Source organism: Schistocerca serialis, chromosome 1, assembly GCF_023864345.2.
Source record: "Schistocerca serialis cubense isolate TAMUIC-IGC-003099 chromosome 1, iqSchSeri2.2, whole genome shotgun sequence".
Lineage (NCBI taxonomy): Eukaryota > Metazoa > Arthropoda > Insecta > Orthoptera > Acrididae > Schistocerca > Schistocerca serialis.
The window spans coordinates 912,586,655-912,600,710 of NC_064638.1; the positions used below are offsets into that span (position 1 = coordinate 912,586,655).

At 37.3% G+C, this 14,056-nt stretch overlaps 1 protein-coding gene across 2 annotated transcripts in view; it reads right to left on the reverse strand.

Annotated features, from left to right (window-relative positions):
- Positions 1–3,389: 3,389 nt before the first annotated feature.
- LOC126458514 (WD repeat-containing protein 73-like) overlaps positions 3,390–14,056 on the reverse strand; it is a 131,023-nt gene continuing 120,356 nt past the window's right edge. For both annotated transcript variants that reach the window (XM_050095617.1, XM_050095622.1), the window contains one exon: positions 3,390–3,912. In XM_050095617.1, coding sequence (XP_049951574.1) covers positions 3,470–3,912 — 443 coding nt within the window. In that variant the 3' untranslated portion in view covers positions 3,390–3,469. The remainder of the gene's footprint in view (positions 3,913–14,056) is intronic.

Below are 14,056 nucleotides of genomic sequence, written 5' to 3' on the forward strand. Positions count from 1 at the left end.
CTTTTCTGCAACAAGACATTTTAATACCTCTAATGATCCATGAGGTTTTACATGGCTGTTTGATGTCCTTTCAGATTACATTAGGCAGAAAGCTATTTTCAAATAATGTTATGAATTTATCAAGGAACAATTAAATTTTATGGCAGCATTTGGTTTCTTATAAATTTCATCCCGCATTAACTCTTGTAATCTATTCTTGAAAAGTTTGTCATGGAATCATGAATTATTCTAACCAGTTTCCTTGAGTACCTACACTGTAAGACACTATATTATTTATCGTAACTAACTGTACATCATGATCAGGGAGGTCATTTTTTACTGGGTTCCCAATTATTTTCTTGCTTTGTGCTTCATCAAAGAGAGCATTAGCAATTTGTTTCCTCCTGTTTTTATCCACCCACGCTGAAAAGTTAATTACTGAGATCAAACCATAGGATCCAAATAAGGGTTCTAGACCATTTTTCTCATCAGGATCCTTTAGAAAATCTATATGAAATTCCAGACTATTAACTGTTTGCTGCTGTTTGACAGTTAATATAGTAACAACAAAAATAATCAATACTGACAATATAATGTAAATGGATAGATAAAAAGTCTACCCACCAAGCAGTGGCATGGGAACATACATACAAAAAGGTCACATTTTACAAGCTTTTGGAACCAGTGGCTCCTTCTTCTGGCAGAAGAGTTGAAGAGGAAGGAAGAGAGTGAAGGAAAAGGACTGGAGAGGTTTAGAAAAAGGGGTGCAGTTCAGAAAAGTCACCCAGAACCCTGGGTTCGGGGTGAGTTTCCAGACAGGATGAGGAGCAAAGACTTTCCTTCTCATCCCATCCGGTAAGTCTCCCCTGGCCCGGGTTTTGGGTGACTTTTCTGAACAGTACCCCTTTTCCTAAACCTCTCCAGTCCTTTTCCTTCACCCCTCTTCCTTCCCCTTCAACTCTTCTGCCAGGAGGAGAAGCCACTAGCTCCGAAAGCTTGTAAAAGTTAACCTTTATGGTTCATAAACTGTTAAGAATACCCCAGTGGGGATCTGTATGTAGTTACAATTAAATGTGAACTATTTTTCATTATTGATGAATAAGCATATTTCTATATCCTGAGCAATACAGAATCTATTTGTTTAATGGTTTCAAACTTTTGTTTGGTAATAATGTATGTAACAACTCCTTTTCCGATATTAGTTCTACACACATTAGTCACTAGCTTCATCTTTTATATTTAACTTCTCTAGCCTGTGGTTATGTGGTGCTCAGATAGAACCAGGATGCCTATTTTTGCAGAACGCTCTAAATTTTTGAAACAGATATGAAGCTCATCTAGCTTATTACTCAATCCTTCTAATATTCTGATGAAATAAGCTTTTTCTGTGCATTCTTAAGCATTTTGTAGAAATTTTCTTTCGTTGTGACTTGCCCCACAGGATGCCTGAATCTTGATCCTAAACTAAAAAAGGTGCCCCTTTGACACCAGTAACAGAAGAGATCTTGCTTTGTGTGACAATAGCCCCCATATATTTTCTAAAAGAAACTCACTCAACCTATCTTCCCCATTTTATTAGCAAGCCATATGATCCAAGCATCAAGTGAGAACCACTGGTATTCATATTGTGGGGTACACAACTATAATCACAAAACCAGATGCCTTGTTTTGTTAACATTAAGAGTGATATAACATTTGCAGAAAACCAATCAATAATCACTATAAACAGATTATTTACAATATCCTCTGTTCTTTCTTATTTTCTCAGTGTGACTGATTAATAATGTTCTCCCAGATGTTCTGCTGAGTGCATAAACTGGAACTTGATGGACCACTCAGAAGCACACCATTAATACACTCTGTTGCTATTTTTCTTTTGTAATTTATTATAATACTTGTGGCATCTGCAGAAAAGACCTAATTCTGCTTGGTGCGTGTCAGATGGAAGACTATTAACATGTATGGGGAAAAAGAGGACTCAATATTGGAACTTGTAGAATTCCATTAATGATTTCCTTCCAATCAGAAAAAATATCCTGTCTGCAGTAGTTGAATTAAGACATGCAGCTTTATACATTCTTCTTGTTAAGTCTGATGTAAGCCATGTCTTAGTAACATCATTACCTGCATGAAAACTTAATTTTTGTAACAAATTACACAGTCAAATGCCTTCAATAAATCACAAAAAATACCAGCTGGTGCCTTGTTATTTAATTGCTGCAGAATCTAATGAGCACCACAAGTTTGACAGCCATTCTCGAATCCAAATTTTGATTTACTAAGCATCTTATTATTACTAAGATGGGTTATCATTCAGAGCACATCACTTTCTAAAATACTAGAAAGATATATTGGCAATGGAACAGGCTGATAATTACTGATATCACTCTTATCACTGAGAAGCATTACCCACTTAACCTACTCCACAAGCCCTACTATACTGCTAATACTCCATCCCACATCCACCAACAAAGCCCAAAAGGAGTAAATGCTTCACCCTCCCAAACATACCAGCCATGGACATACATAATTGAATCATAGCAAACCTGTGGTGAATCTCTTTCTTTGTTCTATGAAATCAGAAATAGCCCTCATACGGCCCAACAGAAATCCTTGATTACACAGGGGATACCTAATAGGAGCAGTATGTGCAGTGACAGAAACATACATATGTGATTTATTAATAAAAAATACCCCTGGAATTGTTATCATCTGCAGAAACATGCAAATTGGCATCTGCAGATGCACAGTATTGTGGATGAGATGTTTCAACAATTTCTATGTAATTACAAATTCTGTTATGACAGATGGCAAGTAAAACACTTGGATTACTCAGGGTATAAGAAAATCACCTCACACAATCAAGAATGCTGAATAGGCTATCAAGGGAAAATATTCAGTTAAAATCAGATGCTAACTGTACAAGAAAGTTATAAGAACAGCAAAAAATATTATGCAGTGATATGTATATTGTGAGAAGTATTAACAAAACATCTGGAAAGCAATAATCAGTGATGTTGACAATGACATAGTAAATTACAACTGCAAGGAAATTTCTTGAGAATGCAGAGCAGATCGTTAAATATTTTATGAACACTGTAGAAGTGTAGCACAAAACTTTATTAAAAGCGACAATAATTCATACTCCGATGTAACAGCTCCTATAAATTAAAAAACTATGCTCTTGTATCAGAAGTAAAAAGATACAAGTTGCAAGCTGAAAAACAAAATGTCACATCGCACTGATGGTATGCATAACAAAGCAATCAGTGTTGTTGTAATAACTTGAAGAAAAAAAAATTCAGGTAATGATTTACTTGCCTATTTCTAAATTGCTTGTTTTATTCTTTAAACAAAGGGTGTTGGATTTGTGGGTAACAATGATGGATAAAATAACTGAAGTAAGACTATTAACTTTGAATAACTCTTATTTATTAAAACAAGTTGTATAAAAATGTCCAAGAACATACAAGCTACTTTCATGAAGTAGTCACGAGAACTGCCAACAATGTAAAGATTTGTCTTCTGAAGCAGATAAAATGATTTTCCCATACCACAGATGATCTGTGGTGTTGAAGCGTTTTCTAACACTAGTCTTCCTGTGCCCATCATGCATAAAGCGAAGACTGAGTCCACCTGTCTTTAGCAGTTCATATACATAAATATTATCATCAAAGCCTGACACAGATATGCTATTCACACTTATAGTTGAAAAACGCAAATGAATTTGCGAATTGCAAACACTTGTCCTAATTTTTCTATTGTTAAAAACATTGTCATTGCACAAAGCTGCTCTATTATTGCGAATATCAAAAATAGTTATATTTCCAGTATTTGAAAGTAGTCCAACATATTCTTGATTTTCACTTTCACTGCCTCTTTCACAGTTGTAATTTGAGGATAACACCCATTGGTCACCAGCTGTTTTATGATCTGCAACAAAAATTATTTGATAATAAAATTATATTAACAACAGAACCACCTATTCTCCATTGTATCTCTCACACTGCTAATTATATTGATACAGAAATAATTAATATTTACTATTTGACAGTTCTGTTACTTCAGAGGAATATTCAAATTATCTCGTAATTCTTGCTGGTTAATTAGCATGATACAGGATCATTGGGTGTGTCAAGCATATTCCACAAACAAGGATGCTGTTGGTTCCTTTTTTTCTAAAAGAAGGCAGTTAGACTCATCTTTGTCATTACATAATCTGAAAAATATTCCCTGTCACCAATATGTGGGGGTCATCAAAACATTTCGTGATTCACTCTGTAACACACCAAGAGATGACAGTGCAAGAGAGTACCGATGACTTTGGAATGGAGAGCAAGTTAGAACAACAGTGAACATTAAGTTCTGTGTGAAACAGGGAAAAGCCACCACAGAGATGCTTGACACGATTTGGCAAGTATATGGCCATGTTGCAATGAGTTGTGCAAGGTGTGTGGAGAGGCATGTGTGAGTCAAGAGAGAGGACATCAATGGAAGACAGTGAGAGATCAGGATGACGTCCCTCGAGTAAAATGCCTGTAAGTGTTGAAAACAGCAGGTGACATGGGCATGAGGATCACTGAAGAATAATCCACAACATTGCGGCCATTGTCAGTGTATTGTATGGAACAGTGCAGGAAATCCTCACTGGAGGAAAAAAATGACCATTAGTAACCAGTATTAAAGCTGTCGACGTTCAGAAATGAGTTCAGTACGCAGAAACTAATGTTTTTGATCACTGCCAATAATATAAAACATCTCAAAGGTAGTAAAGCAAGTTTTAAGTCTAAGTTACACTGTTTTTATGGAAAACTGCTCTGATTCTGTGGACAAATTTTTATTTCAAAACTGGCAGCCCCTGTTTAGGAAAAGTAGTTTTCAGTTAAATGTAGTTAGACTAGTCTGACAAAAAATATGCTCATTAATGTTAACACTAATCATGCATAAATGTCCCACAAACTGATTTGTTCCACATCATTTTGATAAAAGAACCATTCAAATGATGTATAGAACATGTACCTAACATGATTTCAAAATGCAGCATGTTGCTGACAAGTTTGTTCCCAAGGTCCCAGGTTGCTGACCCAGGAGCAGAAGGAACCCCGTGCTGAAGTCTTATAAGAACTCTAAAGGTGTGCTGTGGATGACCTGTCCACGTCTAGCATCATTACGAAATGTGGCTGTACAGGTAAGACCGTGAGATAAACCAATAGTCTTCAAAGTGGAACTGCCCATCATCTACATGATAGGAAAAGGTGAGGCACATCTGCAGTGCAAAATTGTACATCATGAATTTTTTATTGCTGTGCTACTTTCAAGGCATTAGTGTGTAAATGGATATATGCAAATAAAGTACTTTCTTGCAAAGAGATCTAGCCTTGAATTTTTTTTATACCCTCATGTAATCCTAAGTAATAATTTCCACAGTGTGTCATGAAACACTCTCAACACATGAGCAAAATCAGAGTGCCTTTAGTCATCTGTCAATCTTATAGGTGAAAGGACAATTACAACTAATGGTTGGAAATGAGTTCAGCATAGACTATTCTCCGTGCCTTTTTCTCTTTCTCTTTGGGTTCCATAAAACCACGTAAGCCAAAGGAACTCAGTCATGAATGGGTCAAGTATGACATTACAGCAAAAGGCTCAATAACGTTTCAAGAAATCCCTGTACAAAATATAAGGAGAGTGCTGTAGTAAGACTTTCAACTTATGTTTCAAAAATCTCGGGCCCATCACATGTTTTTCAGTTTTGCTATTAATATACTGAAAACTTAGCCTGCAGAATAGTCCACAACTTTCTATATAATGGTTTAGGGTGTTATCCAAGTGTAACTAAATTTTTCATCCAGATAGCACACAGTGAACTGTGTAGTTTCTTTTCAAGGAGTCTATATAATTGAACAACAGACATCATAAAAAATGTAGGTACAGGTATGACAGAAGTTATATTCTCATATACTTCAATAATGATATGCACAAGATTTTCTGACACCAACACCATTCTGACTGCCCTTTCCAAGGCCAAGAATATATATATATATATATATATATATATATATATATATATATATATATATATATATATATATATATATATATATATATATAATAGAGGGAAACATTCCACGTGGGAAAAATATATCTAAAAAGAAAGATGATGAAACTTACCAAACAAAAGCGCTGGCAGGTCGATAGACACACAAACAAACACAAACATACACACAAAATTCTAGCTTTCGCAACCAATGGTTGCCTCGTCAGGAAAGAGGGAAGGAGAAGGAAAGACAAAAGGATATGGGTTTTAAGGGAGAGGGTAAGGAGTCATTCCAATCCCGGGAGCGGAAAGACTTACCTTAGGGGGAAAAAAGGACAGGTATACACTCGCACACACACACATATCCATCCACACATACACAGACACAAGCAGACATTTGTAAAGGCCAAATGTCTGCTTGTGTCTGTGTATGTGTGGATGGATATGTGTGTGTGTGCGAGTGTATACCTGTCCTTTTTTCCCCCTAAGGTAAGTCTTTCCGCTCCCGGGATTGGAATGACTCCTTACCCTCTCCCTTAAAACCCATATCCTTTTGTCTTTCCTTCTCCTTCCCTCTTTCCTGACGAGGCAACCATTGGTTGCGAAAGCTAGAATTTTGTGTGTATGTTTGTGTTTGTTTGTGTGTCTATCGACCTGCCAGCGCTTTTGTTTGGTAAGTTTCATCATCTTTCTTTTTAGATATATATATATATATATATATATATATATATATATATATATATATATATATATATATATATATATATATATATATATATATATTGTAGACATAGATAAAATACACTGTATCAGGTAAAATTGAATTACATGCACTGATAACTACATTGCTTAAAGGATGAAAGGAAGATTAGTGTTTAACGACCAGTCAGCAGTGAGGTCATTAGAGATGGAGCACAAGCTCTGATTGGGGCAATGATGGGGGAGGAAATCGGTCATGCCCTTTCAAAGGAACCATTCTGGAATTTGCCTGGAGCAAAACCTAAGTTTTCAGACATGGACTCGGATCATATTCCTTCAGTATACACTGTTTACTTCGTGGCACTTAGTAAATTATAATTCTGTGCAATGGCGTTCTAGGCGTATTTCATTTCAAATTATGAGTCCGTCTACATAATTTATGCTATATTTACTTGTATATGTAAGTTACATATATTTTTGTTACAGTAATTGCATTACAACTGTCAAACTGTAATGCACATAAAATAATTTATACTATTGTAATGGTTTTTGTACTGAAAAAGTTTTGAGGGAGTTTCAAAAATATTTATGTTTCTCTCTCTTAAGTCTGAAGGGAGTTTAATAGGGCTGCATGTGACAACTGTTTTGTATTTCATGTGTACAGACTTATTGAAGTCCTGCTTCCTTGCATCATGATAGTGCTGTCTCTTGTTATCTTGAGTACTGGGAGAATATCCGAGTTTTGATCAGCATACGAGTTCATATAGTTATATACTGGATCATGTTAGTATCTTAAGAGCTTTGCTGCTGGCCTACAATCTTCTCTCTGTTTAAGGTTGGCTATGTGTTGCTCTTTGCTATTCTTCTTGCTCTTTTTTGTAATTTGCTATGCACTCATCTATTCAAATGTAGATATCTTGACACTGTTTTCGTTTTCTAGTTTAAAATTTATGCAAAATATTTTAGTAACATCGTTAGGCAAATTTAATAAGGGAATCTTTGGATAGCACATTATTTACTTCTACATTGTATTTTATTTCTAGATTATGTGTGTCTATCCTTTAACAGTAGAACTGTATCAGGTGCATAAGTAATTATATTACAATAATAATTAATGTTTGTGATGTAATTTGTGCATGAAATAAAAAGCAATGGGCAAGGATGTATTCCTGTGGGACTAATGTGTGTAGAATGCTCAATTCAGACCTCACTTCTTCATTGTTTTTGAAATTTCTGCATACTGAATCCTATTTGTCAGGTATGAAAGGACCCAGTCCCCTGTGTTTCCTCTTATACCATATACTACCAACATTTCTACTAAAGTTTTGTGGCCTACATGATCAAATGTCTTTGTTAGAGCCATAAATATTCCTACATATTTATTTCTTGAGTCTAGTATTCATTGTGAATGGACAGAGTCACTTCAAAATATGACACCATATGAGATAATTGAGTAAAACTGTAAAATAAACAAGTTCTCATTTCCTTGTGGCTGTGACAATGGGATTTAATTTTATAATTGAGATTACACATGATTCTGAATGAGATGCTTCCAAGAACACATTTCACTCAACTGCATCCTTATATTATAAACTGTCAAACTTCATTGATTATCCTGTGCTAATAAAATTACACTTTCAAGAGAATTCCAAGTAAGGAACTGTAAGTGCTGTGTGGTATATTATTTAATTAAATGTAATCCACGAGATGATGTTACCCACTGCCCACTGCGAAAATCATTTACATTCCATTCTATTCCATGTCTTTCAAAACAACACTTCTCATCTACAAAAAGAATTCTTTTAATCAACTTTCATATTACTGATAGATTGTTGATATATGTAAATGCAATGAATTTAGAACATGACTTTGTGGACCTCCCCCCAAATTTACAGTACCACACTCAGATATCAATGTTTACACTCAAGAATACCATCTGCTTCCTGTTTTTTAATTACAAAAGGAATCATTGGTGAGCTGTATTTTCTAATTAAATAATGCTTTAACTTATGCTAAAGTATAGCATGGGCTGCACAATCGAATGAATATGTGGTAACTAGTAATAGCGAGAAATTATTGCTATTAGCACTGAAACAGAACTTTTTCTGTCTTGAGTTTGCTCATAGAGGTTAGCTGTAACAGCTGTGAACAAAGCGATTACAATTTCAGTTCTGCCGCAAATTGTTGACTGCCACTTTCTCTGACACGTTACACATCATGATGTTATTGTTAGCTTATGATGTGAGTTAAATTCAGAGCTACAAAATGCATCTGCTGATGCAGTTCAGCCATTGGTCATTTAAAATCAGGTGTCAACAAAGAATCTCATATTTCTGACAGACCTGGTGGCGACAACTTCCAGCACTGCTCCGCATTACACATTAACAGCATTTGTGTAGTGACTTGCTGTGATTGTGTGTTGAGTGAAAGCCGATTGCCAATTTAGAAATACCATAGGGGCAAGTGATAGACATAAACTATCAGGAAATTTTAAATGGGCTATAGTAATGTAATGCACATACATGCAATCAAGGCAATAAAAAAAATTCATTGTATTGTACTGTGTTTATTGGTTCTGTTGTCTACAAAGCAACTTACGCGTAAGACTTTGGACAAGTCAAGTTATAAGTATGCAGCTGAAAGTCATATCTAGGCGTACTTACAGGGGGTAGATAAAGTCCGAGAACACTTTCAATTATTTATTGCACAAGAACCAAACATCGTGCAGATGTCATACATATGTCATTTTGAAGAGAAACCCTGAAAGTGTTTTTTTTTTTCCTCCCCACCACCTCAGTGTAGTTTGGTAATTTGCCAACAGTCAGCACTAGTCGCAAACATGGTGAGTTCAGGTGCGGAGCGAGCTTTCTGTGTATTGGAGTTTGACAAAAACAAGTGTGCTACAGCAGTTCAACAGATGTTTAGAACCAAGTATGGTAAGAAACCACCAACAAGGAAGGCTATTTACTGCTGGCACAACAAATTCTTTACAACAGGTTGCTTGTGCCTGGCAAAGAGAAGCGTACATCCCAGTGTGGGTGAAGTGAAAGTGGAGCACGTAGAAAGAGACATTCATAATCCAAGGAAATCGGTGCATGTGCATCTCGAGAACTCGAAATTGCTCCACTGCCATTATGGAAAGTCCTGTAACAGAAGCTGTCTATGAAACCATTCAAATTGGAGCTAGTGCAGAAACTCAATGATGATGACAAACACAAGAACTTTGAGTTTTGTTTGCACTTGCAACAACTGAATAAGGATGGGGATGGCATTGTTGATCTCTTTAATTTTTAGCGATGAAGCGAACTGCCGAATCTGGGGTGCAAAGCATCCACACAAATGCATTGAATTTGAGCATGATTCCCCAACAGTAAATGTTTTTTGTGCCTTGTCATGTCGAAAACTATACAGGCCATTTTTCTTCGCCGAGAACACTGTCACTAGATATACCTACTTGGACATGTTGCAGCAATAGGTGATGCCCCAGATGCAATCGGACTCTCCATTTATCTTTCAGCAGGATGGTGCTCCACCCCATTTTCATTCTTTAGTTCCTGGGTACCTGAACACGGAGCTGTCACATCAATGGATCGGCCATGCTCCAGAAGGGCACAGCTGTTCCATGAATTGGCCTCCCTGATCACCAGATCTCACTCCGTGTGACTTTTTTTTGTGGACACATTAAAGATCTGGCGTATGTACCGCCTCTACCACATGATGTAGCAGAGCTCCAGGAGAGAATACGGGAAGCAACTGCCACAACTGACAATGCCATGCTGGGACAGATATGGCAAGAATTCGATTTCCGTATTGACGTCAGCCGGGTCACTCATGGTTCGCATATCGAATGTTTGTAAAAAAAAAAAACTTTCAGGGTTTCTCTTTAAAATGCAATATTTATGACATCTGTACAATGTTTAGTTCATGTGCAGTAAATAATTGAAAGTGTTCCCCGACTTTATGTACACTCTGTATTTAAGGTTGCAATAATACACTTCATGCATAGGTGTTTACATAACACACTTCATAAATTTAAATATTCCTCAATGGAGTAAAAGCAGTGACGCAGTAAATATGATTTTAGAGATTTTCCAGAGGTGTTGACCTCAGTAACAGCTTTTATGTTTTCAGGAAGTTTGTTATGAAGCTTGAATCCCACGTGAAAAGACAAAGAGCTGTGATGATTTGGGTTACATGTAAGTTTCTGTTTCGTCTGGTAAAGTGATCTTGTAATTTTTTTTTCAGTCTGAAGTCTTTACCCTATTACATTTATTTTAAAGACTAAAAGGGTTTCCATAATGTGTACACATGGTAATGGAGGAATACCAGATTTCTTAAAACAGAGGTTTACAAGAGTCTCTAGGTTTGCACCCAAACAAGATTCTAGTGGTCCTTTTTATATAGTTTAAAAGTGCTATAAGCTGTTTTAACGGTAGCCCAGAAAGTGACCCCATATCTGAGATGAGAATATGTCAGAAGCTTCCTTTACATTCAATTAATTGATTGCTCTCCAGCTGACAATTCCATGTATTTATAATTATCTATTGATTTGTAAAAATAGTATGAAAATGATAGTTGTTACTCACCATATAGTGGAGATGCTGACTCAGCAACACCGCTATATAGTGAGTGGCAACTATCCTTTTCATAATATTGTTGTTATTCTATCCTGGATTTTATATTGTCTGTTATCTATCTATCTGGAAACTTTTGACAATATAATGTAATTGGACAGATAAAAAATCTAGTCATCAAGGAGTGGGAGTACAACACACATATAAAAAAAGTTTTATTTGTGAAGGCTTTCGGAGCCACTGGCTTCTTTTTCTGGCAGAAGGATTGAAGAGAAAGGAAGAGGAGTGAAGGAAATGGAACTGGAGAGATTTAGAAAAAGGAGTAGTATTTGGAAAAATCACCCAGAACCACGGATCGGGAGAGACTTGCAGGATGGTAAGTCTCCCCTATCTCGGGGTTCTGGCTCCAAAAGCTTGCATACGTAAAATGTTTTTTATGCGTGCCTTGTCCTGCAGCCACTTCATGAGTAGATTTTTTATCTATCCAATTATATTATGTCTAGACCCTTTGTATCCTTTTTCTTTTGCTTCTTGAAAGCTAAAAATTTATATTATTTCAGGTATGTACTTTTTTGGTGTCATCATTATCATTTTCTATGTTTTTCCTTGAACTCAAGTAACAAGAAACGCTTCAACAAAAAGAGTTCTGTTAAGTCTGTTTAGTTCCTATCCTGTTTGCCATCTTCAGGTGGTGGTGGTGGTTGTTGCTGTCACTGCTGCAACACACAACTGGTGATAATTGCATGGCAGCATGAAAATTAATCAGGCCAGAAGCAGGAATTACACGTGCACAGATAGGAAGTCACAGTCAGATGGAAACGGCGGTCATTGTGCTCACAGTTGGGAACTCAAGAGAGCCTCCTGCACATGTGCTGTGGGCAGTGACTGAGCTGCCTGATGCCCCTGTGGTTAAAGCTGAATTCACTCTCTGCAGTGCACTACATCAGGTCTTAAATCAGAGGATCTTGTTTCTCCTATTTCAAGTTAATGGCAACAGGCACTGGTTTCCAGGCAATGCTTAGTTGAAATCCCATGTCCTGGTTGTTATATTGTATTCTGTATGGATATGTCTGACCTCCTTAAAAACACAAATGATTGTGCTGAGGTCTTCTCATAAAACTCACACAGTCCTGTATTCAAGCAATGCTTCACTACCACTGATGTATCAAGTCGGCCCAGGCATGTAAGACATCAGTGTTCAACACAACATTCTTACATGATGCGACATGTCTGCCCAGTATAAAATTTCTCACACTATCATGGAATCTTACATAGGCTGCATTTTCTAAGGCCAAGATCATCTTTGACTAAACACAACAAATCCCTCAATTTGGCTGGTGAATAAAAGCTACGCGTGATGTTGTGGGTCTTGAACATTCTGTCTGTTCATGAAACTGTTGCATCGGATGCCTCAGCATTTTCACTTACATCCATATATGAAAATGCTTTACTTGGAGTGCACTGCATAGCTGTTTATCGGAATAACCATTCTGCTGGAACACTGTTCTTAGGTGCTGCACCTCACCTGTCGAGTTTTGAGACCACATGTGCTCTATGTACCAGGGAACGTAAGACACAACTAACTACATTATGCAGAGCAATGACACTTTTTGGCCTGCAAATATAACTCTGTGTGAGTCAGTCTGCAGTAGACAGTGTCCCAGCATTCTGCTGGCTTTTCTTCTAACCATGACATCCAGAACTTGCATGGCAAACTGATCACTCAGATGGAGCGAATTTAAATGGTATAAAAACATATGGAGTGGCTCCATTCTGTGGGGCCACATCGCAAATGTATCAACATATCATCACAAGGAGGGAGGTTGGAGGGTTAGCAACAACAGTGCTCTTTCCTCGATGTCGTCCAGCGGACTTCTGATGGTAACACCGTCCAATTGTTCAAAACACTGGTTGTTAAATAAGATAGAGGTTGAGTTAAACACATATTTAAACAATGCCACAAAGTGTCTTAGCAGAAAGCTAAGGTCCACCACACGGCAAGGTATACCATTTCGAAACCCAAACACAAGAAGAAAATGCACCACAAAGACACGTGCTTAATCTCATGGACAAGATTCTCGATGATGCAGTGCTTTCAGTGCTCTAGAAAGGTCAGTACGGTGCACCAACTTCTGGAGCAACCTCTATCTTAGATGTGATAGCTGGAATAGAACAGGCAATTTTGAAACTTCCCAATGAGGTTGCAGAAGAGCTTAGGAGATACAGCTGCTGAATTTTAACTGAGCCCCATTTAGAACGTTCAGTATTACTTCAGGAGAAAGGAAGGCTCTGCGAGACTTGAGAGCAGACAGAGACCTTCTCATTTTACCAGCCAACAAAGAGCACTACCGCCCTCTCACGAACTGAGCATGACAACAATATAGATGCTTTGCATGATGACCCTACATATCACAAGCCAAGAGAGGATCCAATTGGCAGGATTCAAAGAAAAACATCAGATCTCCTCAAGAAGAGTTTTCTTCCACCTACCATCATCGAAGGCCCTCACCAACCAGTTCTGCAAGGTTCGCAGGAGAGCTTCTGTAAAGTTTGGAAGGTAGGAGACGAGGTACTGGCAGAAGTAAAGCTGTGAGGACGGGGCGTGAGTCGTGCTTGGGTAGCTCAGTTGGTAGAGCACTTGCCCGCAAAAGGCAAAGGTCCCGAGTTTGAGTCTCAGTCCGGCACACAGTTTTAATCTGTCAGGAAGTTTTATATCAGCACACACTCCGCTGCAGAGTGAAAATCTCATTCCACCAACATCATATTA